Source organism: Alosa sapidissima, chromosome 12, assembly GCF_018492685.1.
Source record: "Alosa sapidissima isolate fAloSap1 chromosome 12, fAloSap1.pri, whole genome shotgun sequence".
NCBI classification, from domain to species: Eukaryota; Metazoa; Chordata; class Actinopteri; order Clupeiformes; family Clupeidae; genus Alosa; species Alosa sapidissima.
The window spans coordinates 20,576,293-20,601,690 of NC_055968.1; the positions used below are offsets into that span (position 1 = coordinate 20,576,293).

The following is a 25,398-nucleotide window of genomic DNA, read 5'->3' on the forward strand; positions in this document are numbered from 1 at the left end:
TTTTTTAAAGGTAAAATTGACAAAATCAGACTCAACATATCTGCTCAATTACAAATTCAACAACCTGAACTTCCAGCAACAAAAAGAGGGAAACTAAACTTGATGTCAGAGTTCAGCTTGATAGACTACGAAACACTTGAAAAAACGGTACAGAATCTCAGCCCTTCCACATGTGTCTTAGACACTCTGCCTACCAATTTCTTCAAAACTGTTTTTCACCTCATAGCGGCGGATGTCCTTCAAATTGTAAATGTATCATTGCTGTCTGGCACTTTTCCTAAGTCACTGAAAACAGCTGTTGTAAAGCCACTTCTCAAGAAGAATAACCTGGATGCCTCCATGCTAAACAATTACAGGCCCATATCCAATCTACCTTTTATTGGCAAAATTATTGAAAAAGTAGTCTTTAATCAATTAACCACCTTCCTAACATCAAATGGGTATTTTGATTACTTTCAGTCTGGTTTTCGGGCAAATCACAGCACTGAAACAGCTCTCATTAAAGTTTCCAATGACATACGCCTCAACACAGATTCAGGTAAAACATCAGTCCTAGTGCTACTGGACCTTAGTGCAGCATTTGACACTGTTGATCACAATATTTTACTATAGTGATGGGGACGAGACCGCCTATGCCGAGTCCGAGACAAGACCGAGTCTTTGAAGGGTCGAGACCGAGTCGAGAGTGAGTCCGTTGGTTTTCAAATACAGTCGAGTCCGAGTCAAGACCGAGTCTTTGAGGAAGCAAGTCCGAGTCGAGACCGAGTCCTTTAGGAGTCGAGACCGAGTCGAGACCAAGACCATAAAAACATGTCAGTTTTCATATTCATGATTTAATATCACCCCAATTAATAATCAACAGTTAGGCCCATGGAATTTCACCATTTTATGGGCAAGGCCACTTGGCCTTCAGTTGGGCATATTTGGTGGGGGGCACAAAGGCCACATGTCAGGGCACCAAGGCCAAAGTTAACTATACAGTAGTGGGCTATAAAAATAATCAAAGTTGTATTTAGCCTATTCACAGCAGTAGACCTGCATCACTGTATGAAACATTACAAAAACATGAAACATGACATATTACATAGAACTGTAAATCATCTGATCATCTAATATTTAGATGTCTAGGCTATATTTAATATTTATATTTATTTTATATTTGGCCTGTTATGGAATCATGTATTGAACAATTTAAGCACAGCTCAGCTTTAAGAAACTCAAATAGCCTAGATGCATGCTTAGCATTTTTTGATCATTAAGACTCCTTTCACAAACTCTTACTCAGCTGTATATCCTCTGATTTTAATATTTACCTATATCTAGGCAATATTTGTAACATTTATTTTGTATTTGGCCTGTTATAAAATCATGAAGAACGATTTAAACACATTTTGAAACACTTTGGGCACCAAGGCCAACGCAAGGGGCAAAGACGTGGCCGCCGTGAAATTTCATTTTCATTTTTTTTTATATGAACATAAAAAAATGCGCTGGTCTCGAGGACTCGGTCTGAAATTACGAGTCCTTCTCCTCCCACTGTGGTCCGAGACCAAGTCAAGACCGAGTCTTTGAAGGAACAAGTCCGAGTCAAGTCCGAGAAAGCAGAAATCGGTCTCGAGACCGGTCTCGAGTCCGAGACCGGACTCGAGTACTACATCACTGTTTTACTACACAGACTAGAACACTGGGTTGGATTTACAGGCATAGTTATCAGCTGGCTAAAATCATATCTACAAGAAAGGAGCTTCTTTGTTGCCATCGGAAACTGTACCTCAACACCAACGTCCTTGACCTGTGGTGTTCCCCAGGGGTCGATCTTGGGGCCACTATTATTCAACCTCTATATGCTCCCACTTGGACAAATCATTCAAAATAATTTGATTTCATATCATAGCTATGCAGATGACACACAAATTTACTTAGCTCTATCACCAAACAACTATGGTCCTCTTGAATCTATGTGTCAGTGTATAGAACAAATCAACACCTGGATGTCTCAAAATTTTCTTCAGCTGAACAAAGAAAAAACTGAAGTAATTATATTTGGTAAAAATGAGGAAAGACTTAGGGTTGCCACTCTCCTTGACACAAAAGGGTTGAAGGCAAAGGATACTGTTAAAAACCTTGGTGTATTAATTGACAGTGATCTAAATTTCAACAGCCACATGAAAGCGATAACTAAATCAGCTTTTTACCACCTCAAAAATATTGTCAAACTCAGAGGGCTGATGTCAAAACATGACTTAGAAAAACTCATTCATGCATTTATCTCCAGCAGGGTTGATTACTGCAATGGACTGTTCACAGGCCTTCCTAAAAAGACTATTAAACAGCTTCAGGTGATACAAAATGCAGCAGCTAGGACTCTAACAAAAACTAAAAGAACTGACCACATTACTCCAATTCTTAAGTCCTTGCACTGGCTTCCAGTAAGTCACAGAATTGACTTTAAAGCAATATTGCTTGTTTATAAATCAGTAAATGGAGCAGGACCTAAATACTTGTCAGACATGCTTCAGCAGTACACACCTTCTCGTCCTCTCAGGTCCCAGGTGAAAAACCTGCTAGTAAAACCTACAGTTAGAACTAAACATGGTGAAGCAGCTTTTAGCTGCTATGCGGCTCAGCTGTGGAACCAACTTTCGGATGACATTAAAAAGGCCCCAACTGTAGCCAGTTTTAAATCTAGACTTAAGACCAAACTGTTCTCAGACGCTTTCTGCTAACTGTGCCGAGTTACAAATTCTGAATCTGCCTCGATAATTATTCTACTTTGTCTTTTATTACTTTTTTTACTACTTTTGCCTTTGTTTTTGCTTACTAATTATTCTTTATTTTTAAATGATTTTACCTTGTGTTTTATGTTTTCTTTTTATTATGATCTTTACCTTTTAACTATTCTTTGACTATATTGCCCTTCTATGCTTTTATTTGTTATTATCGTTTGGTTTTGTTTATGTAAAGCACATTGAATGACCTCTGTGTATGAAATGTGCTATATAAATAAACTTGACTTGACTTGACTTGACATGAATAAACCTGACTATTAGATTTTGGATTGTTTTTTCTCAGAAATGCCAACACCCAAGGCCACCTGTAAGTGTGTGTGTGTGTGTGTGTGTGTGTGTGTGTGTGTTAGTTATGACGGAAACAATTATTCCGAATCTAGATAGTTAGACCTATTCAAATACATAACGGGCAGTCGTGGCCTACTGGTTAGCGCTTCGGACTTGTAACCGGAGGGTTGTCGGTTTGAACCCTGACCAGTAGGCACGGCTGAAGTGCCGTTGAGCAAGGCACCTAACCCCTCACTGCTCCCCGAGTGCCGCTGTTGTTGCAGGCAGCTCACTGCTCCGGGATTAGTGTGTGCTTCACCTCACTGTGTGTTGAGTGTGTTTCACTAATTCACGGATTGGGATAAATGCAGAGACCAAATTTCCCTCACGGGATCAAAAGAGTATATATACTTATACTTATACTTAATGCCCCACCTTGATTAGAACCTTGTTATGGGAGACCATTTTTACATTGTGTTTGTTAAAAATGACTATCGGCCGATATATCAGGTATCAGTTTTTGAAAAACTCAAATATCGAAATCGGTATCGGCCTTCAAAATCCAATATCGGTCAGACTCTATAGGAGATGGAGACAAATTGGCACACACACACACACGCATGCAGACACACACGCATGCATGCACACATACACACATCCACACAACCAGACACACACACATGCACAAACACACACACAGACACAGGCACACGCGCAAACACACACACACACACACATCCACACAACCAGACACACACACACACATGCACAAACACACACACACAGACACAGGCACACACAGGCACGCACATTGCAAGAGCATAGGAATGGAGTGGATGGAGACAAATTGACAAGCGTAACAAGCGAGAGAGGATGTACAGGACTGAGCATATTTTGTACCGCTAGCGGTACATCTAGTTCTCTCTCATATAGCCATGTTTTTATAACCTGACTCTCGCCAGATGAATTTCGCCTGAGTCAGGTTAATGTTTTTAGGGTGTATATTACAGTTTTTCTCGATTGCTTTTACCTGCTTAAGTAAACTAGAACCCACTTGGTCTTCATGACTACTTTCTTTCCACAGCAGAAGTAATCTCTTGCGAATGTGTTCACACATTTTCATTGGGTTCACACATTTCTCACACCCTTTTGCAAAACAGTTAACACAGGTGTCATTCAAAAGCCCCAAACTCTTCCCATGCTAAACAAAAGTAAAACATCTTTTCACAGGTGGTATAGATTCCTTGCATAAGTCTGAATCTCTGATACACCTGTGTGAAACTCCTTTGCACAATTCTTCAATCAGCAATCATTCATTATACATAAGAGATGTCTGTTCTGTGTTGCTATTTGCAATTATGGATCTAATGCACATTTAGACAAAGTACTGTATTGCCTATTTGGTGGAGAAAACAGTACAAAAGGTGTTTACTGTAGGTCTATTTCGATGAAAAATGACAAGTTGTAGTTCAATTAAATTTACTGTATCTTGGTATTTACTGTATGTCTTACATGTCAATGGCAGTTACATCTTGGGAGGAATGAATAAATTATTTTTTTATTCAGTACATTTTGTCTTTTCACAGTTTTTTTTCTGATAGGCCTACCAGAAAAATGAGAAAGTAATGGAACAAACATAGCAAAAATGCTCATTTTGAAAATGATTTTAGATTTTGCATTTTGTTGTCCAGTGTGTAATGATTGATTAAAGAGTGTTTTTTAATTGGCAACAGGTTGTAGTGTTTGAAGGCAAGATTTGCTTTTGCTGCATGTTTTAAATGTTTTGAGAGAGTAACAGCCTTTTGCAAGCAAAATGTGTCATTTTGTCTAGAGTGCTTTTGTTCAGACACGGGTGTTAACTGTTTTGAGAGTGTGATTTCAGAGTTGACACAGGTATCAAAACGATCGACAAAAACTGTAATAAATTATTTGTTTATTCAGCACATTTGATCTTTTCACAGTTTTTTTCTGATACCAGAAAAAAGAGAAAGAACAGACATAGCAAAAATGCTCATTTTGAGAACTAGATTTTGCATTTTGTTGTCCAGTGTGTAATGATTGATTAAAGAGTGTTTTTGAATTGGCAACAAGTTGTAGTGTTTGAAGGCAAGATTTGCTTTTGCTGCATGTTTTAAGTGTTTTGAGAGAGTAACAGCCTTTTGCAAGCAAAATGTGTCATTTTGTCCAGAGTGCTTTTGTTCAGACACGGGTAACTGTTTTGAGAACGTGATGTCAGAGTTGACACAGGTATCAAAACGATCGAGAAAAACTGTAATTCTTGTTCAGGTTCTGATTAGATAATACATGCTACACAAAACTATTAACAAAAGTCAAAAATCAAAAGTTCAAACACAAAATAAAATTTTCCCCAAAACATTCTTAGCATAGCTAACCTGAGGGGGGATATGTAGCAACCCTTTCGTATGTACAGTATGGGCAAGGGCGTAGGTTTGGTCTCAGCTTTGGTGGGGACACATCCCCAACTCCTGTTGTCACAATACCAACATTAGTGTTTCGATACCAATACTAAGTGAAGAATCTCAATTTCGATACTTTTGCGATTTTTTAAAACTTGATTTGGTTTGTGTGATTTGTGAGATCATTCACATCAGTGGCAATCATAGAATTTGATTGACCCTCCACACACACACACACACACACACACACACACACAAACACAGACATACATAGAAAGTGATGGTTGTCATCAGTGTTGGGCAAGTTACTTCAAAATCGTATTATGTATTACTCATTACTGTACTTTCAAAAGTAATTTGTTACATTATAATATGTATCTGAATTGTAAGGCATTACACTACTATTGTATTACTTTTGAGTTACTTTCACCAAAATATCTAGAAATATGAATTTGGAATTCTAAATGCAGTTTATTATGCTCAATGCAGCTCATTGCACTTCTAATGGAGGGTATGCAGTAGAATGCAATAGGCACAGTGATGGCTCATGATGCAATACAAGGAACAATCATAGCCAGAATTTTGTTAAAAGCAGACCAAAGGTCAAAGTCTGGTCAATTGTGATAGAAATGCTGTAACTTTAGGCTTAGGCCTACTCATTAAAATTAACAGAGTCCACTACCTGTATATTGCAACCCAAAACTTAGACATGTCAAGATTTCTGAAACATATGTATTTCAAATACAAAATAGTATTTTGTAATTTTTATTTTATTGGGTTGAAGGAAATGGCTCTGTATTTTGTATCAAAATACTTTATTGGTGTGTATTTTTGTATTTTAAAAATACTGCAAAATACTATGTGAAAAACACTAAAAAAAGTAGATAGGCCTACTACTTGATGAATAATTGGTAATTAGGCAACAATGGTTAATGTTTATCGCAATCAGCTAATGTGAGAACAGCTGTGTTCAACGACATTCACAGCTTTTCAGTGACTGCCTTTGCTGAAGCATCAGCTCTGGTCTGAAGTATAAGTATAAATACTCTTTTGATCCCGTGAGGGAAATTTGGTCTCTGCATTTATCCCAATCTGTGAATTAGTGAAACACACTCAGCACACAGTGAGGTAGGCTACCCACTAATCACGGCGCAGTGAGCTGCCTGCAACAACAGCGGCGCTCAGGGAGCAGTGAGGGGTTAGGTGCCTTGCTCATGGGCACTTCAGCCGTGCCTACTGATCGGGGTTTGAACCGGCAACCCTCCGGTCACAATAGTGTTAATTTCGTCAGACGAGACAAGAGGAAATATGTTCGTCAACGACCTTTTTTTTCATGACTAAGACGAGACGATGACGAGACGGCAGTAATGTCCTGAAACACTGACTAAGACTATCTTAAGATGCATTATTGTTGACGAAAAAAGACGAGACTAAAATGTTTTGCATGAAATAAAAACTAAGATAAAATCTACCTTCATGTTCGTCTACAAAATGAGAAGACAGAATATCTAGCTGTTATGTTTTCAAAATATTCCGAATGAGTTTATACGCAACAGCTTTCCTGGAGGCTAGTCTACGTGCTGCTGCTGCAACCCTGTGGCTGCAACACGAAACTACATGGAACAAGAACACTGGAGATTTCTGCCAGAGTTAGCAAGCTAACTACCTAAGCTTTATGCCACAATGCTACATACCCAGAAGTTGAAGCTTCTCTCATACAAATTAACATCCCCCAGAATGTCCATACGAAAATGTTCAGCATGTAATGTCAACTATTCATCTAGTTAGACTGATGATGCAAAGTTTGCTAGCAAGTAAGCTAATATGGAAAGTTTGCTAGCAAGTTAGCTCTGGCTAAGATGGAGAGTCTGTTTGGGGAATGTGTTGTGTTTGGGCGCATATCGCCATCTAGCGAGGCGGAGTAAAACATTAATAGTTTGGCCTACAACAGTGTTTCTCAAACTTTTTCAGTTTCAGGACCACTTAACTAACCCTAGCTAAAAAAAAAAGAAAAAAAGATTAGACCTACTTCAACAGTAGCCTATAATTAGTCTACACAATAGGCCTACTCACTGAACCACCTTGCTTATTGTCTTTGCACTTTGTCAGAGGATTCATACTGGCTTAAATTGGCATATCTCTATAACTGTTTGGATTTACATACAAGTTATATTGCAAACAATTCATCTATATTATATTTTACCACGTCTGCTCGCGGACCACTTGGGATAGCTTGCAGACCACTAGTGATCCCCGGACCACACTTTGAGAAACACTGGTCTACGAATATGACAGTGGTCCAGTCAAATCTTTTACTGTCTATGGTCAAATCCCAACCAAGCTATAACTGTAGCTCGACTTACCTGTGCATGTAAACATACTGACTGACAAAAAATCAGAATGAGTAATTATAACAGACGAGTAGCCCTGTGGACACACAATGTTGTTGGAAAATTGAGATGTGTGAAACACTATTTGACTCAAATGGTAATCAGAAATAATTTGTTATAAAAAAAGACTAAAATGTGTTGACTAAAACTGACTAAGACTAAGATACCTTTAGTTTTCTTTTGACTAAAACTAGACTAAAATGACGAGACTTTTAGTCGACTAAAACTTGACTAACAAAAATGATATTTGAATGACTAAATATGACAAAGACTAAAAAGGACATTTCGTCACAAGACTAAGACTAAGACTAAATTAAAAATAGGTGATAAAATTAACACTAGGTCACAAGTCCGAAGCGCTAACCAGTAGGCCACGGCTGCCGAATTTGGCAGACAGCGCTGTAGCCTGCGTGTCAGATAACCCTGACGTTTCTTGTATTGTCGTGCTGGCTGTCGGAATGATCAGCAGTACAAATAAGTTCGCTAAAATATTGGTGGGGACAATTTTGTCATCTTAAAATTTTGATTAGGACTAGTCCTTAGCGTCCCACCCTAAATCTACGCCCATGAGTAGGACTATGGGCCATTTATAGTCCTGCGCTCTTTATTTGTACACCAATGCCCAGTGGGTGCAGTACTGGGGAAAAAATGCTGGTCCGATCTATCCATCTTTGTCCAGTTATCAGCGAGCACTGTAGGGGTCCTCCATGGCCCATCAGTCTGGCTCCCAACTGTATGAGCGTAATGGGAAGCTCTGCTGCGATTGATTTCCTTTACCGCGGCTGCTCAAATATTACCTCTCTAAGCACTGGGTGAGGAGTTTTCTCTCTTCACCAGATCCCATTGGAAATCAACACACCTGACAAGCAAGGTTCACTGAGGAAGTACTACACAAGTATTAGTATTTTCAGTTGCCTACAGGAGGGCTTTAGGAAAGGATCTTTGCGGAGCCACTTTAAAATGACATCAACAGTCCGCAAATTCTCATAAATATTTCAAATGGAGGCAAAAATGATTATGTTGTGTGTTGGGTCATATTGTGTTTAAATGTTCCTTTATACTGTTACATTATATTTCTTTATGTCTAATACAGTATGTTTTCAATATTTAGTTTAATATATGGAAGTACCGATATATTGTGTTATCATTCTTTACTGATTCGATAAGGGAAAGGAAACCACACTGCAAAATTGAACATCATTAATGACTATATGTGCACCGCATTGCATCAGGGTGCTCTGTTTTCTTCACATCGTTTGCAATAGTGCCTAAGGCATGAGCTAGTTGGACTGGTTTCTCAGGCACCACGAGATGGATAAGAGAAGAGCACACAACCTTCTCAACCCCTTCAGGTTAACCAATATACAATAATGTCTGACTCCACAGGATATTCACAAACATCTTCACTCATAACAAAATGCTGAAAGGCAATGTCTTTATTTTGTTTAACAGTAGCATAGCTAACAGCATTGTAAAGTAAAACAAGCATCAGCTTGGTCAAACAATATATGAAAATGTGTTCCATAGGTAACATAGTCTCTACTAATAAGGGTGTGATCTTATCTTATAAGTCTTCTTATAGAAGGGCATTCTATTAAGTTTCTTTCTAATCCATGTCATTACATTTTAACATTTTGCAATATGTCAAGAATGTCCATTTAGATACTCGACTAGAGAAATAATATACATAAACCTTTAAAAGACCGATGATTTAATAAGAGCACAAAGTAATAAAAACATCCCACTCAATCCGACTGAAGATGCAACTCTTTAAATTTAAACATGAGTATGCCATTACCAAATGATACAGTATCCGCATTACAAAGAGAAAGACACTAAAAGGTCCCACGATTGGCTGTAATAATAATACATCCTCCAACTCATTTTAGTGTGCTTAGCCAAAGTAAATTCATGTCCAGAAGTACCACCTGAAGACAAACAGACCACACCACTGCATATGCTAATCAATGTTGGTTGACTTCAACAAGTCTGATCTTAAGTGGTGCTGCTGAGATGTGTGAATCTGAAAACACAAAAGCACAGAAGGTTTACAACAAATTTGTGTCTTCAACATTACAATCACTAAATAAACGTCTCAAGAATAAACATCCCTGCAGATTGCACAAAGAGACGAGACGGGGGCTGGAAAAAAAAAAAACTACATAATTTTCTCTTCTAAGAGAGATGAATGTACAGTAAAAGGTAACTTTCAAATCTGCTAACAGATTCCTAATATTGTCAGTTTACAATAGCAGTTTGGCACTGCACATCGGACATCTATCTCCATGAACCTTCACACACTGACAGAGGGTTTTTTTCTTTTCAGGACTGTTCAGCTCTGGAACAAAATAACCTTACAGACCTCCTTCATATGTTAAGCTTTTCCAAAACATGAATGTATCATTCTCCTTTCATATTCTCAACAGGGCTAAGAATGGCTTTTTTCGAAAGCCAGCGACCTCAGTGAAATGGTCTTCCGGAAGTTTCTTCAGAGTTGGAAATGGCTGATTCATCTGGTCCGTCATGACTTTCTCCCACAGCAGGGCAATGAGAGAATATTGCCTCTAGCTTACTCATCCGCCTGCAGCATCTCCTCGATCTCCTTGTCCCAGTTGTCATCTCTGTTCTCGGCGTCAGCTACCACCTCGTATTCTTGGAGCTCCTGTTGGAGCTCGCGTTCCCAATCAGCAGTCTCCTCTGAAACCGGAAAAGGCAAAATGGATTTTAGAATAGACACTCTAGGATTATGTCGATCATATATTTTGAGCATCATAACCCATGTAAGATAGAGATCAACTCTCCACCCTTTAACAGGAGTTGAGACCTAGCCTACATCCGAGTTCTCCATATGCAATGCATCAGCTAGAATACCATCAATATGTTTTATTGCTAAACGAACTAATTGACTCAGGGTGGGAAGGAAATGGTTGCCTTCAAGGATCAACAAGCTTAGATAAGCTTATGTAGAATACAATGTTGATCTAGCTACCAATAGGCCTTGACATTCTACAAAAAGTAGGTGTAATTACTGAAGAAGCTTCAACTCAACCATCATTAGCAAATAACAAGGTTCATGTGTTTTCCTTTACCTTGTACGCCTTCAACACTTAACCACCACCTATGTGCCTCAGGAAGATCCAGAAAACATGCAACATGATGAGCTTACCATCCTGAGGAGCCGCCTCATCCTTCTTGTCCAGCACAAGTTGCTCCATCTCTTTCCTCAGGTCCTCCTGGTCAATGTTGCATGCATCAAAGGCATCACTCACAAACTCAGACACTCCAGGGCTGGTAGAAATGATCTCTTCTTCATCCTGTGGTGAAATGAGAGAGCATTATAACAGACGCAACATGAAGCCATTCCGCTGCTCTGCACTCAAACCAGCCGCAGCCTGTGGCATCCTACCTCATTTGACTTTGGCTTGGCGTTGATGGTAGTGGGAGGGGTTTTCGGTCTGATGGTTTCTGCAAAGAGAAGTGGAGCAGGCGTCATCACTTAAAAGGCAATTTAAAACTATGGCATTAACACTCTGTGTAACTGCAAAACAAGGTTAGGAATGTCCCAGTTTTTCTGAGAACAGTTTTAATAAAATCCCAATACCTGGCATGTCTCCATCTGCGGTGTCTTCAGTCTTCTCTTCTTGGCGCTTCTCTGCAGCCTGCTGTTGGGCTGCCAACGCAGTGAGCTGAGCAGACTGCTTTATCAGCGACACACGGTAGAAGTAATTTCTCCAGAAGACCTCCTCCTTCACACTTTAAAGATTACAAGAGAATCTCCAATCAACACAACAGCACAGCAACAGCAGCTCTGCTCCACAAATAGTAGAAGTAGCAGGCAAAAGCATAGTGTCCCAGACAAAGCAAACACTGCTCCATATCTTGATAAATGCATTATTCATTGTATAGGACATTATTTTCAACTGGTCAACAGATAAAGCAAGGTCATCACTGGTTCCATTATCAGGTAGGACACGTGATAATCTACTGTCACAACAACCGATATCTGAAATGTAAATAACTAAATGTTAAAGTTTGCTGTCTTTTATGGCACCAAACAGCTTTTTTACATCACAAAAATATTCTACTCTAAATGAGAACTCACTGTTTGGGGACAAGATCAAAGCGCATACGATTCAACAGTTCATCTTCTTGCAGCATCACCAAGGCAACAGGGAACATCTGATCAAACTCAAAATGAAACTGAACCCCAGCAGGGGGATCCCTCAAGAAATTCCTCTTGTCCTGCAATGATTTGACACAGAGTTCACACAACATATATAAATATATTAATCATCATCAAGCTTGACCAAATACTTACAGCTGATAAGGCCAATATTTGCTGCTGAATGGTTTCCTCCTCATTGTAACCAACCCACGGTGGAACAGCAACATCTAACATTGAGAGATACACACACACATACAGTACAAGTCTGGTTTATTTATAAACCCCTTTAAACAACACCAGTTGACCAAAGTGCTATGCAATCAAAAGCTCAGGACCAAGAAGTATACATATGGTTAACAACAGGTTCTTTGTTGAGGAATTCTCTGAATGTCTCACCACTCCTTTTTGCATTCTTCTCTTGGACAAACTTCTGTTGCTCTTTTTGAAAGTCTCCCAGTATGGTCTGTAACAATCAAAAGCCACCGACGTGAATACAGGAAATGTATATTTACAGTTAATATAATAATTCGAGCAACATCTCCAAAGACAACAATAAAGGAAACATTAAGTTACCTTATCAATAATGCCATCAATTTTCCCCTCTTCTACACTTTTCTTGATCGTCTGAGCTGTCTCCGCTACAGACTCAGTTATTTTCTTGGTTGCACTGCTGGCAAAGTTGAGAATGTAACCTGAACAGCAAGAAAAAAAATCATCAGACTGAAGTAAACAATACTAACATGAATTCGATAGCTAGTCTAGTTATTACTTCGGGAGCTATCCTGTTTAGGTCAAAGTCGGTTATGGTTATGGGATTTGGCAGACGCCTTTGTCCAAACCGACACATAAACACAAAAACAACATAATATTTAAAAGTCGGTCTGTCCGTAAAAGCTAGCAAGTGACTGTACAACGTCGATGACAAATGTCCCTTCTACAATCTAAAGCAAACATGAACAATGTCAAAGCAGACAAAATATGCTACCATCGCAGGGCCTAGCCAGGTAACGCTACCTTTCATAAGAGTTTAACGTTATCGTTTGTTCGCTGGCAGCTAACTTGCTGAAACAGATATGTGGCGTTAGCTATCCCCAGGTCGCTAGCTAGCTAGCCAACTTCCATTTTCAGACAGTTGAAGAAATACATTTGTGCATAGTCAACTTTATAAAACAAATATAAAACATTTTTTTACTTACCACTAAACCCCTTTGTTTGTTGCAAGAGTTGTTGGTCACCGTTTTCCCCTTCCTCGTCTAACGTTACATTTGAATTGTCCTTGTTTACCTCGCTGTCCAGCACATCAGGTGAAGTTTCTCTCTCTTTTTCGACAACATCAGTGGGTTGATCAACTCCTTCTGACGGTGTTGTGGCACCATCGAGGCCTAGCCACGTACCCCAACCTTTGAACATTTTGAGCTGAAAGGAGCTTGCTTTGGTTAGGAAAAACGCTACTGTTTTCACCAGACATACACCAACATTACGCCATGATCAGCTTTTTGTGGCAGCTAAACATCGAACGTCATCACCATTCACTTCCGCGTTTTCAGTCCATTTCGTTATTTGGACGCCTTTGCTCGCCGTCCCTCGGTTGCCATGAAAACGGCGTCCCTGCTGCATAAATAAATAAATAAATAAATAAATAAATAAATAAATAAATAAATAAATAAAGTCAAGTGATGTTTTATTTATAAAGCGCATTTAACATTTACTTTACAATCCAAAGCGCTCCACACACAAGACATTGACACATAAAGACAAACGATGCTGGACGGAGCGGCGTAGTCGGCAGCGTACCCGTGACATCAAGACATAAACAAACAATTTACAAAATAACAAAAGACACAAGACAGGTGCCAGACAGAGCGGCGTAATCACCAGCTAACCTGTGACACCACACCAAGACATACACAAATAAACAGACAGATAAATAGACAGTGACAGTAAAGCAAGCCTGTCTTTACAAAGACAGTATAGGCTTACAGAACAAGACCACATAAAACAAACGGACTCAGCGCTCACGCAGACGCATTTATCTAAATAAACGTACAACAACGTCAATAAACAGCAAGCAATTTACAACAATACAAGTAAAAATGTAACGTTAATTACGTCTCCATGGTCTCTCTCTCTGCCTTGGTCACTGAACTGTGGTCGTGACAGAAAACCAACTTGACCAAGATTTCCAGAGACGTGCACAGATGACTTCAGTTGTTTTAATTACGTAGAAAAAGCTTTCAAGTTGCTAAGGTTAGCAGGTGATAAACAGGCGGTAACAGGTGTTTCGGACTTACTCAGTTTTCAAGCTTATCACCCCATCTGAAAATTGCCCTCATGCAATATGTTGTATTTCTGAACCGATAGGTGGCGCCAATGCTTTTAACACAATTGATGTCCTTTCCAAATGGAATTATGTTACGTTCTCAGGTACTCTCCCCATCCGCGCCTCTACTGGCCAATGCAGGTTGTTGGCTGAACGGGACGTGTAATCTAGTGCAGATGAGCCTCTAGTAACAAGTTGCTCGGCTCCCCCCGCTTGCTTGCTCCTGTGTTGCCAAGTCTATTCAGCGGAAAAAAAGGATTTATCGATACGTGAGACACGAGGAATGGACTCTTTGAACCAACGCTTGCGCTGATAGAGCGACTTCCAGAATAACTTTGGGTGACTGAATCATTCTAAATCCCGTGTCTTCTTTCTCGTTTTTGGATAAAGGAGTTTGTTTCTATTATTAAGATGACCGGGGAAACGCGATTGGTGCTGTGGTAACGTTACAAGCCATTAATTGCCTTTGGGTAACGTTGCCGGCTAGGTTATTACATTCATTTTACTGGAAGTTGAGTGTATGATGTACGTAGTTTGTATTAATTTGGAATAATGGGAAGTGTGTGACGTTAAGTGTCAGTCCTTATCATCAAGCGTCAAGAACTTTGCTAACTAGCAACTGTTAGCAACTTGCTAGCCAACTATACTAGCTGACTGATGCATTTAGCTAGAAGTACAGCTTCCATACCAGTTTAAAGGTTGAAGTAACTTTATTTCAATTACTATTAAGTCGTTTGGCAGACACAATATTTGGTCTGGAACTCGTCATTTTCAGTTGAGATTATTTGGTGTGTGAGTCAGCTCAATTGGTTTCAACTTGCCTAAGGGATTGATGAGCTGCTGAGAGTGTGATAACCTATTGAGTTAAACATGGCTCCTAATGGATTTAAGGGGGAGTAAGGCTGGAGAAAGCAGCTTGACTCGGCACTTGGTTAGCAGTAAGTCACAACAGAAAAGAGATGGGGTACTTTACCCCCTCAAGCCGACAACATGTTGCATTTAATTCTCTATTTTAAGAGCATTAAGGGTCTGGATTGTGAACAGGTGTTAACACAGCAGTAACCAAAAGTAAATGCTACAGCGTGTGTACTACGAGAGGAAATACGTCCAGTTGCAGTTAGCTGGGAAATAGGTTTTCCTGTCATTTTGTGTATCAGTGTGGATGTTTAGCCATTTTGAGAGTCTGAGCTGCCATAAAAAAACAATGGAAACCATAGAACACAGGATAGAGAAACAGTTTGTAGGCAGGGATCCTAACCACTTGCGGGAACCTGAGAGATACAGTTTGGACCAGAGAAATGTCGATGGAGAAGGATGGAGGCTGGTGGATGTGCTCCTCACTGGAGGGGCACCATGGGGTTTTACCCTCAGGGGAGGCCAGGAACATCACGAACCTCTTCTCATAACTAAGGTAGGCCAGTGAATAAACACCAAAACACTATCAAACTCTGATTAGATTGAATATGTCTGCTTTGTATTTGTGTGTGTGCGCAAAAGGGGGACGGGGTGGTGGTAAGGAATGTAGACTGTTGCTTTTAATTTGCTTTAAAGACAGTCCACAGATATGTCTTAAGTCATCTTCCTTTGACTTGGGTCTGATGGGAAATAAATCACGACCACAGTTGCCTGGTTTCAGTCTTTACAAACGTACAATCCTGCATGACTTGTTTGATTTGATGTTACATCTGAGAAACGGGGAAGCTTCAGTAACCACTAAAAAAACACTAAAAAGTTTTTTTTTACAACAGTGGAAATGTCACCACTTTTGCCAGGCTGTAGTGTGACATGGATCTTAACTGACTCAGGGGCCTATTTTTTGTGTCTGTTTGGAGAAACAGGAACATTGATAAGAACTGAAGAGCATAGCCTAATGTAAACAAACGTGACTGTGTCACAGCCCTAAATAAAGGTCAGTTATTTCACACATGACACACACCTACAGTGTACGGTTATCAGTTAGCCTATGTTTTAATTGGCATCCCTGCAAAAAGATCCTGTCTCATTTGAGCCATTGCCACACTTAAAATCCATTCAATATGATAGTAAGTAATAAAAATACTATATTATACCTTTACATAAAATGTTTCAGCCTGTCATATTGCATGAAAATCATTTTTTTTTGCAAAGGCTTGAATTGTAAAACTTCAAATATTCTTCTCTGCATGCACATTCTGTTAACTAGAAGCATCTGGACTCGCTCAACTCTGCCATCGTAAAAACATCAATATTGGCTTGCAGATCTAAAGACTTGTCAGTAAAACCACGGGGGGTAAACCTATGGGGTAAACACATTGCCATCCTTAACTGACATGGCAATAGCTGAAAGTCACACTGACAGTTTGCAACAAAGAAACATTTAACAGCTGCTTGAAGTTGCTGTCTGAAGCAGCAGAACATAGCCTAACCACGTGGACACATTTTCCACGTTTGTTTAAAGAAAGAAACAAGAAAATGAATCTTCATCCCACCTGACCATAACTTACTATGTAGATTTAGTCTACTGTGTGATCTTCTCATCTTCATCTAGATACTCATTCTCCAGTAGCCTGGTTGCTATGGGCACAGCTGACCATGACCATGTCTTCTAATTCTCAGCTAGGCAAATGTTTGTGTACACGCTGATGAAAGAGGCTGAACTTGAACCACAAACACTATGGAGAATCTTGTTAATAACAGGACATTGTAGACATTTTACACTTCCCAAGCAGCGGGGTGTGAAAGTGAAACAGGGCTTCCCAACTCTTCTCTCTCTCTCTCTCTCTCTCTCTCTCTCTCTCCCCCTCTCTCCCCACTCCTCATTAAACACCCTGAAGTCTCCTGTTTATCTCCATGATGTCATTTATTTGGCCCCCGCCTCCATAAACCTGCTCCATCTCAGCTGCTGATTGGCGGCAATGCCACTCCTCTCAACTCATTAGTCTAGCGCACTGTAAACCTGTTGCAGGATCAAACGCGACCCAACACAGCCTAGCCCGACCCTGTCACACACACACACACACACACACACGGGCCTCCGGTGTGTCTTCACTACCCTGAGGGAGCGCTGAGACACGGATCCCACACTGAACTCCTGTGGTCGCTTCCATGTTCCTGCCAAATGGATAGCATTCCATATTATGTGCCAGATGTGCATGTTCAGACTAGCCTTAATGGGTAATATAGGCTGTTACATAGTGGGAACACACCTATTTAAAAATGAGCTATCCCATTTATGTAACCATGCCATGAATGAAACAATCAACAGCATTTCAATATCACCTCAAACTAATATGCTTCTTTCCTTCTTGAGGTGCGTCTCCTTAACTCTTTAGAGCAAAAATATTTCATGACAGATGAAAATATGTCTCCCCGAACAAGATTGTGTGAAAGCTGCATACGGTGTGGTACTGATGGAGCAGGTACTGTTTAGGAATACTAACCTTACCGTTCATCTGTGTGCTCAAACTTTAATGAAGGCTGTTTGTAACTCTATGATGTGTATTTTAGATTTCCTCACAAATAACATAGATAAAATAAATGGTAAATCAAATATAATGTATGTCTCAAATATATGTTCTGTTAGCCAATGTTGTCTGTAAAGCTGGTCATCTCTTCTCTGCCTTCTCCTGCCAAACCTATTTTGACAATAATGATCCAAGATCCAGTAGATTTAAAACATAATTTATTATTATTTCCAATACAAATCTTCTCACCCTTCCAGTTATTTTCTTCCCTTCTTCTCCTCCCACACTTACTCCATATTGCCAAGCACAATGATCATTAACCAATAGCTAATATAGCACTTATCACCTGACTAGAACTGACACTTGACTGTATGAAAATAACACACAATAATAACACTCACTGATGCACTAACATGTTCTTATCGTACTCTACCTTTAAATTGTTTACCGTGTTGTGAGTCGCTTTGGTTAAAAAGCGTCAGCCAAATGTAATGTAATAGAATGGCCATGGAAATGGCCTTTAACTTTGAAGAGCTAAACTAGTGTTTCTTTCATCGATATGTTTTTTTTTTTTGACACAACATAAAAAGTGACTGAAACTGTGGTGAAATTCTCCTTAAAACCCCCTGCTGAGCGTTTGGGAATGTTCTCTGATGGGGTTAATGATGATCAAGGCGACATGGAGAAGTGGGGATTAAACTTGGCCTTGGTCGACTCATTGTTGCAGCGGTGGGTAAAGGTTGCCTCATACACCCTGTGTGTGTGTGAGTCATCCTTCTCTCAGCTGCTTGGCATGTCTTTTTGGGATTGGAAGCCAGGCCAAACGAAACTCCGTTGTGTGTATTCTGTGGGTTAATGATAAACCACCAATGACCTTGCTTGGGAGATTTGGTGGGTCACACCAGCTCTCCTCTTTGCATTCGGAATTTGCTTGTCGTGTTTGCAGGTGACCAGACTTAGTCCAAGGTCCACCCCTCTTGGGCATTTGCGAGCGGTTGCGTTGGTTGGTGAGCTTGTGGTGTACTCCAGTAGCAAACAACCAACCCCCCCCCCTTTCTCTAAATCATTGAACGCCTTCATGCTCTTGTTGTGGGATGGAGGCGGACATGTGACGCGAATGAGCAGAATTCTTGCCATTGGTAAGATCTTTAAGGAGCTCTTGGGTCACGCCGTCCAGTTTTCTGGGTAGTTAATGTGAACAGCTCGGCGGGAGTCCACCCTGAGTGGGGGCACTTGCGTTGTTTGCTGGCAGTCTGATAGCAGCGCTCGAGGGGGGAAACTTGGCACAATTACAGATCTCCAGGGGACATCGTCACACCTCATTGATCGGTAAGATGATTAATGTCGCACTTTTTTGGTCTAAGGTAACCTCCATGTGTTCAGTGTTTAATTGTATTTTAGACTTTGACCAGTTTTTTTAGTCTTTGATTTTATGCAATGTTATAGGGGGGGGAAAGTACATTTAAACTACAGAGACAGACTACCTATAAACAGCCTGCTTTGTTGCATAGAAAGCCAATAGTAAAGATCAAATATGGTCATCTGGCAAAACATGAGGTCACTGCATGTCATTCCAGATGCCAGTGCCCTTACAGCAGAGTATATTAAATGAGCCTTTCATTTAAGACGGAAGTCTGTCAGCCTCTGTTGCTTCAGGTGCATGCTTTATCACAGCACGCTTTAAATGCTGACTTGATCACTAATGATTTCCTTTTGTTGCAACTGTTGTAATGTACAAGGTAATTGAATCCATGATCTTGCCCTTACTTTGCCCCAAACCAAGGTTGGTATGCATGTGGTTAAGTCAGGGAGTGTAGACCCAACATGTTGTTAGTGAGATGTCATAGGGTCATGTAACAGTTGACTCCTTGGATCTAGTTCATAGGCTATTGCTTTACAGGAGTCTTTGTAGATAAAGTATTGAACAAGCTTGTATTTTATGCTTGTTTTTAAAGGTAGGGCTTTTAAAATTGGATCCACATGTCACTGGTAGACATGGTTAGCATTTGAAACATGGCCATTGCTGACATGCTTCTATCTTGCCCACCTGCTCACTTGTTGCCTCTCCTTCCTTCCTCCTTCCTTCCTTCCCTTGGTCCCTTGCTCCCTTCCCCCTTCCTCCAAGTGATTTTTTTTGTGATTGTTCTGGATGCTTTCTGTCTCTCTGCTTTCTGGAGGTGGCTGGCAGTGCCAGGAGCTGGAAAGGAATGCTGGAGACTCGTCGGATTCTCCAAATGTACTGAATTATTCCTGACAGCCTCAAGCCTGTCGGAATGGCATGATGCAGCATCTGGGATAAATTTAGCCAGGATTAGAGAACCTGGCCTTCTTTAGGCCGTGCTGAGAGTACAGTCTTTCAGCTCCGGAGGGAAGGATGGGCCCTGGCTTTGTAGTGAAACCAACAAAGGAGCAGGCAGAGTACATTGGATTCATTTCTGGGACTTTAGATGGTTTATTTAGAAATGGTGGCTGCGTAAAACAGTACAGGGATCCCACACTATTGCGAACAATACAACAATGTACGACGCTGACAATGAGCTCCTTTAAACAACTTCCATGTACACTGTAAACGGAAGTTAGTGAGTCATAATGTGTGCAGATGAATGTGAGATGGCAGTTTCCTATCACCTGGCTCAACACACAAGGTTGATGTTGAGTGGACATAACTGCCAAAGAAGAGACAGCTTGGACATTGTGAATATGAAGAGTTGTCGATCTAGTTGTCAAAATATTATTAAGGTTTCTTTGCCATCATCAGGGTTTCTTTTTCTTTCAAATTTCAATCACGTAATCTGAACAGAGGGCTACTTCTCATTATTTTGTTTGTTTATATTATTTATATTAATTTGATCTTTACTGGGTCTTGACCCAAGATGTGACTGGTGCAAGCATGTGGGCCAAGCATGTGGGCCCTTTCAGGCCACAGGCGTGATCATGTGTTTGTTTTTTGTGTTTGTGTCCGTGCGAGGGCTTGCATGTGTGATGTCTCTGGCACAGAGCTTATATGTCCTTTGTCTCAGGGTCCCATTACCTCTATGTGCCTGACCATGCGTGGCCGCAGCGCTATGGGACTGGTGCAGCAGACAGGGCCAGAGCAGTACACAAGCTCCCCTCTCCCCAAGCAGTGCCAAAATCACAGGCTTTGTTTGTTATTGCCTCGTTTTTTTACAGGCCTTCTGGAGCACCAGTGAAAGAAAAATAAATGTTCAGGAGATAGCCGGACCACTGAATAGCTCCATTTAATCACACAAAGAGAGCAAAATGTTTAAAAAGTGGGAGAGTAAGAACCTGGAACTAATTAAAATTCTCAGCATTCTTGTCATACCAAGAGTTTTGCCAAAGGTCTTCATCGACTTTATTTAAATCCTCCCCCCGTTTCAATAAACCCAAATAATCCTGTTTTACACTGCACGCACCTTGTATGCTGGCTTTGCAGGACTACATGTCTTTTTGTTTTCTCATAAATGCTTTCATTTGTGTTTTGGTATTTCAAAACCAACGGCAACTTCCAAAGCAGCGTGCTCCCTCTTGTTTAGTCTCCCTATGAGAAAGAAAAAGGTCCTTATGCCGGAGTAAGACATGAGGAGAAATGTTACTTTCTTCTCCAGGCTTGCTCAGAGTGGAAAGAAGTAGACTAGTGGCAGAAGTACGTTTTGAGTATTTTTTCTTACCATAGCTTACTGCTCTTTGCAGTATGTGTTCAACCTTTGGCAAACCCCTTCTTACTTGCATGATGATGTGCTAAGTGGATAGTTCTCTTTTGTAAGTGATTTTAGTCACATCATTACTTCACTGCACACACTTATTTGACGTGTACACACTCACAAAGATATAAACATAAACACACACACACACACACACACACACACAGACACAGTGTCATACTCAACACTATTTCTACTCACCCACACTTCAAATGTTTAGACTTCCCCCAAGCAGGAATCTGTTTGTGTATGTTGGGTGGGGTAAGTGAATAGTTTAAGGTCTGCAGTGTTTTTGTGCCTTAAAAAATCTAGTAGGGAAGAGGAATGCAGAGGCTTATTTACTATTACGTATGTTCATTTTAAACAGACTGTTACAGGCTGAGGCCATTCTTCGTTTGACAAGTGCTCCTTAAAGGGCTTGAATCCTACGTCTTAATGGGGTTTACAGAATAAGACCATGAGGCATAGCCTGTGGTTTAAAGGAGTGGTTGTGGCTACTGCATTTATGGCCAGGCAGCTGTCTAACACATTCACCCTGTTGATGGTAGCTTTACTTGTTAGACATTTTTGAGGTGTAGTAAATGGCACAGCTGTTTGTAGGTGGTTGCCTACTTCTGAGGATGGAGTCAAGGCCCTACTGACTGCCATGATGAGTTGAATAGCTTTAGCTGATGAATGTTGCTACATACACATGGTTAGTCTGGTTTCTCTGTTTGGTTTGGTAAAGCATAATAGTGTTGCCCTGGTCCTTGAGTTCATTGCTCAATAGGATAGAAATTTGCATACAGTCCTAATCTTGGTTCCGTAGGGTAACTCATAATATTCCTTTTGGCCTTCAGAGAGAAACTGAGAGAGAGAAATTTCCCCTTGGGGATCAATAAAGTATCTATCTATCTATCTATCTATCTAAGAGCTTTTTGACTGAAGCAGTGGCTTAACTATCAGAGAGAGTATTGTTTATTCTGTTCAACTTCTGTGTAGTTTAATCTTTTCATTTCTTTGGTACCTCGGAGATACCTGAATACGTGGAGAGACTTGTGAGATGTGTATAGATACAATACCAAAAAAACACTTTCTTTTTATTTATTAGTATGATAAAACCATGGCGTTCATTTTTGGTGCAGGAGAGTACTTTGCACTGTGTTTCTTCATCCCTGGGGCCGAGGTGTGTGTTTACGATCATGCTCTACCTCTCCTTACTACCTCTCCTTACTCTCCGAACTCATCCATGGTGCATTGTTCGCTGATATGCTCATCGGAGAGAACATATGTCCTTGCTCTTGGTTCTGTACTGAAGATGTGGTTTTAAGGAAGGAATGCTCTGATCATGTCAGCTGTTAAAGCTACGATGAGTTAAGATATGTTTGCAGACTTACTATGAAGGCCACTACGATTCAGAAATGTTGTGTGGATTTTAATGTCTGCAAACTTGTTATCACAGAATGATGCCTGTTGGTAAAGGGACCCTGATACTCTATTTTCTGATGCGGCGCCTGCATAGCCTACTCTAAGCAGTCAGTGGGATGGAAGAATGGGCAGGCCCTACAGCTATGAGATTGACGTCCAGTCAGCAAAAGTGGAGAGGATGCCTGTCAGCAGAACACAACATTCTTGACCGCCACATCCTTCCTGGGCTGCCTACCACCATCTGCACAGCTTTCCCACAAGTCCCCCAATGGACACGACCGTGAGGAATTGAGGCAAACACTCGGCGGCAGGACCTTTGAGCATTAGTTTCGCAGGAAGAGAAAGGAATGGGTGGTTGGTTGGTTTACAGGGCTTGAGGGTGGCGTGGGGATGCTCCGAGACATTTGAGCCCTCTTAAGGCTGAGCAGTGGGGAGGTAGGTGGAGAGGACTAATCCAAACCAAGACCACAAACCCCCTGTGGTCCGTGGAAGTGCTTGTGTTGCTGCCAAAAATGTGGCCTGCGTACGGCAAGCTCAGGCCCCTCTCTCTACATGCGATGCTGCTCCGGCCCCTCTCTCTACATGCGATGCTGCACATCCTCCTTCTCCCTGATCTAACCCCCCCATGCACCAACTCGCTGTTAGGTAATACCTCCCCAACCCCTCTGTGGATAGGACAAAGCTCTCATAGTGGGGCCTGTGCATCGCTTGCTCTGTTGACTCTCCAAAGAAAATTTCCATTGTTCTAAGCCATTTCTTTTCTCACCACGGAGAGGGGAGATGCCAGAGGGGGGCATCCGTGGAAGGCCTGTTTTAAATTACCATCCAAGGTTATTTTAAGTGTGGCTTATTTAGGCATTCTGAAAAGTCTGGCATTTTTTTGCTTTTTGGGGTGGCTGTTATGGAACCGCAACTCCGGATGTCACAGAGCCCTGCTGATTTTGAAATAATAAACGAGGAGAAAGACTACGCAAGCAACAACAAAACTATCTGCTGTTGTGCATTCTTTCTGCAGCGCTTGTTTTATTTGCTCTTTAAGAGGCTCTGCTGGCCTATGCACAGGGTACTTTTATCATCTGTTTGAAGAAAAATAACCAGGTTGCTTTTGAGCTGTGCCTTCCAGCCACCATGAAAGGGTTGATCCTGATAGGGTAAAATCCAAGTTCAGTTGCTGAAATAAAGCTGATGTTGACTTGTCAGTGATGGGTAAAACTATTTTTTAAGAGTCAAGAGTCTATGGTCAAAGTGTGCAAATGACGCTTGACCAAGTCTTGCTTTCAAAGTCATCCCTCTCTACTGTGATAAGTTGTTCCTGCATTGTTCCTGCTATTTTCCAGAATTCCAGAGGCTGGACTCCTGATAAGCTCTGGCCCCGGCCTGTTACCACCTCATTTGTCATCAGCCCAAGGCCCCTACTCTGGTGTAAAACCAAGATAGCACGTGAAAGAACAGCACGGTGCATTATTCATCGTCATTGGAATTTACTAAACTAGTGCCCCCACCACGTACCCCTCTCAACCAAGCCCATAACCCCCCACCCCCACCACCAGTTACCCTGCCCTAGCCACTGCACCCTACATCCGAAGGCTCTACCAAATCCACTCTTTATGAGGGAATAATGAAGACGGGATATGATTAAGCTGCCGCTAACAGGGTACTACTGCTAATCTGTGTGGGGGTTGAGCACCAGGCTTCACTGCAGGAATCGATGGAAAGGTAGACATAACTCCAGACTTAAGTCATAGATAGAGAGACCTTCCCAGCTCCAATGTGTTAATCCCAAGATACCCTGTGACTTTAAGAGGTGAAGGTCAAGCACTTATCGTTGCAGTTGTAGGTGCAGAAAGTGGTTGTACTTGATGAAAGATGCATTTAGGCTAATCATTGATGCCATTTGAAGGGATCATGCACAGATTACCCGTCACAGTAGTTTTGTGTCTGTGTGTCTTTACTTCTTGTTTCTTTGTAGTTTTACTGAAACAAAGGGTGGCACCTTCCCTGTGGCGTTTTTATGGGCGCTATGGGGGAATGTTGTCTACATTTGAGCCAGCGTTCTCCTTCGAGCCCAGCTTGTGTACGTTTCCTGTTTGTTTAGATTCAGTGGGTCTTGGGATTATGGGATATTTTGAGATTGGTCCACACAGCAGTCAGTAGCTACGGAGCCCTAACCTCTCACCCATGGCTGCACGGCTGACCCCTCAGGTCAGACCCCCTCTCTGGGGGGTGTCTGGGTCTCTGTGCCTCGTCGTGGAAACTTCATGAAGTTATGCACCTTTTTTTTGATTTGGAGTTCTGCTTAAGTGCCTCAACAAATTGCTAGGTTGAGGAGGGAGCGTTGGTGTCACGGTCCGTTCCACCACACACACACACACACACACACACACACACACACACACACACTGTTTTGTCAGGTGTCCCTGCCCAGTGGGTGTCCATGTTGTAGAGGCAGAGTAGTGTCCCTTCTCTCACCATGCAAACACAATGTGGTTTGTTTTA

General features: G+C 41.1%; 2 protein-coding genes across 5 annotated transcripts in view; one reads left to right on the forward strand and one right to left on the reverse strand.

The window, feature by feature from the left end:
- Positions 1 to 9,284: 9,284 nt before the first annotated feature.
- Positions 9,285 to 14,238, reverse strand: syap1 (synapse associated protein 1). Of its 2 annotated transcripts, XM_042112050.1 has the most exons (11): positions 14,138 to 14,238; positions 13,225 to 13,639; positions 12,602 to 12,720; positions 12,425 to 12,491; positions 12,182 to 12,255; positions 11,966 to 12,105; positions 11,465 to 11,616; positions 11,270 to 11,328; positions 11,030 to 11,177; positions 10,437 to 10,560; positions 9,285 to 9,886 (listed from the first exon to the last, which is right to left on the reverse strand). In XM_042112050.1, exons 2-11 carry the CDS (start codon positions 13,436 to 13,438, stop codon positions 9,859 to 9,861), a joined length of 1,125 nt encoding a protein of 374 aa, XP_041967984.1. In that variant the 5' UTR covers positions 13,439 to 13,639; positions 14,138 to 14,238; the 3' UTR covers positions 9,285 to 9,858. The 2 variants fall into 2 exon arrangements, 1 of the variants encoding a protein (XP_041967984.1); XR_006035349.1 differs by lacking the exon at positions 14,138 to 14,238 and having other exon boundaries at positions 10,323 to 10,560; positions 13,225 to 13,523.
- Positions 14,239 to 14,447: 209 nt separating this feature from the next.
- Positions 14,448 to 25,398, forward strand: part of shroom2a (shroom family member 2a) — a 44,572-nt gene continuing 33,621 nt past the window's right edge. For all 3 annotated transcript variants that reach the window (XM_042112045.1, XM_042112046.1, XM_042112047.1), the window contains exon 1: positions 14,448 to 15,759. In XM_042112045.1, coding sequence (XP_041967979.1) covers positions 15,511 to 15,759 — 249 coding nt within the window. In that variant the 5' untranslated portion in view covers positions 14,448 to 15,510. The remainder of the gene's footprint in view (positions 15,760 to 25,398) is intronic.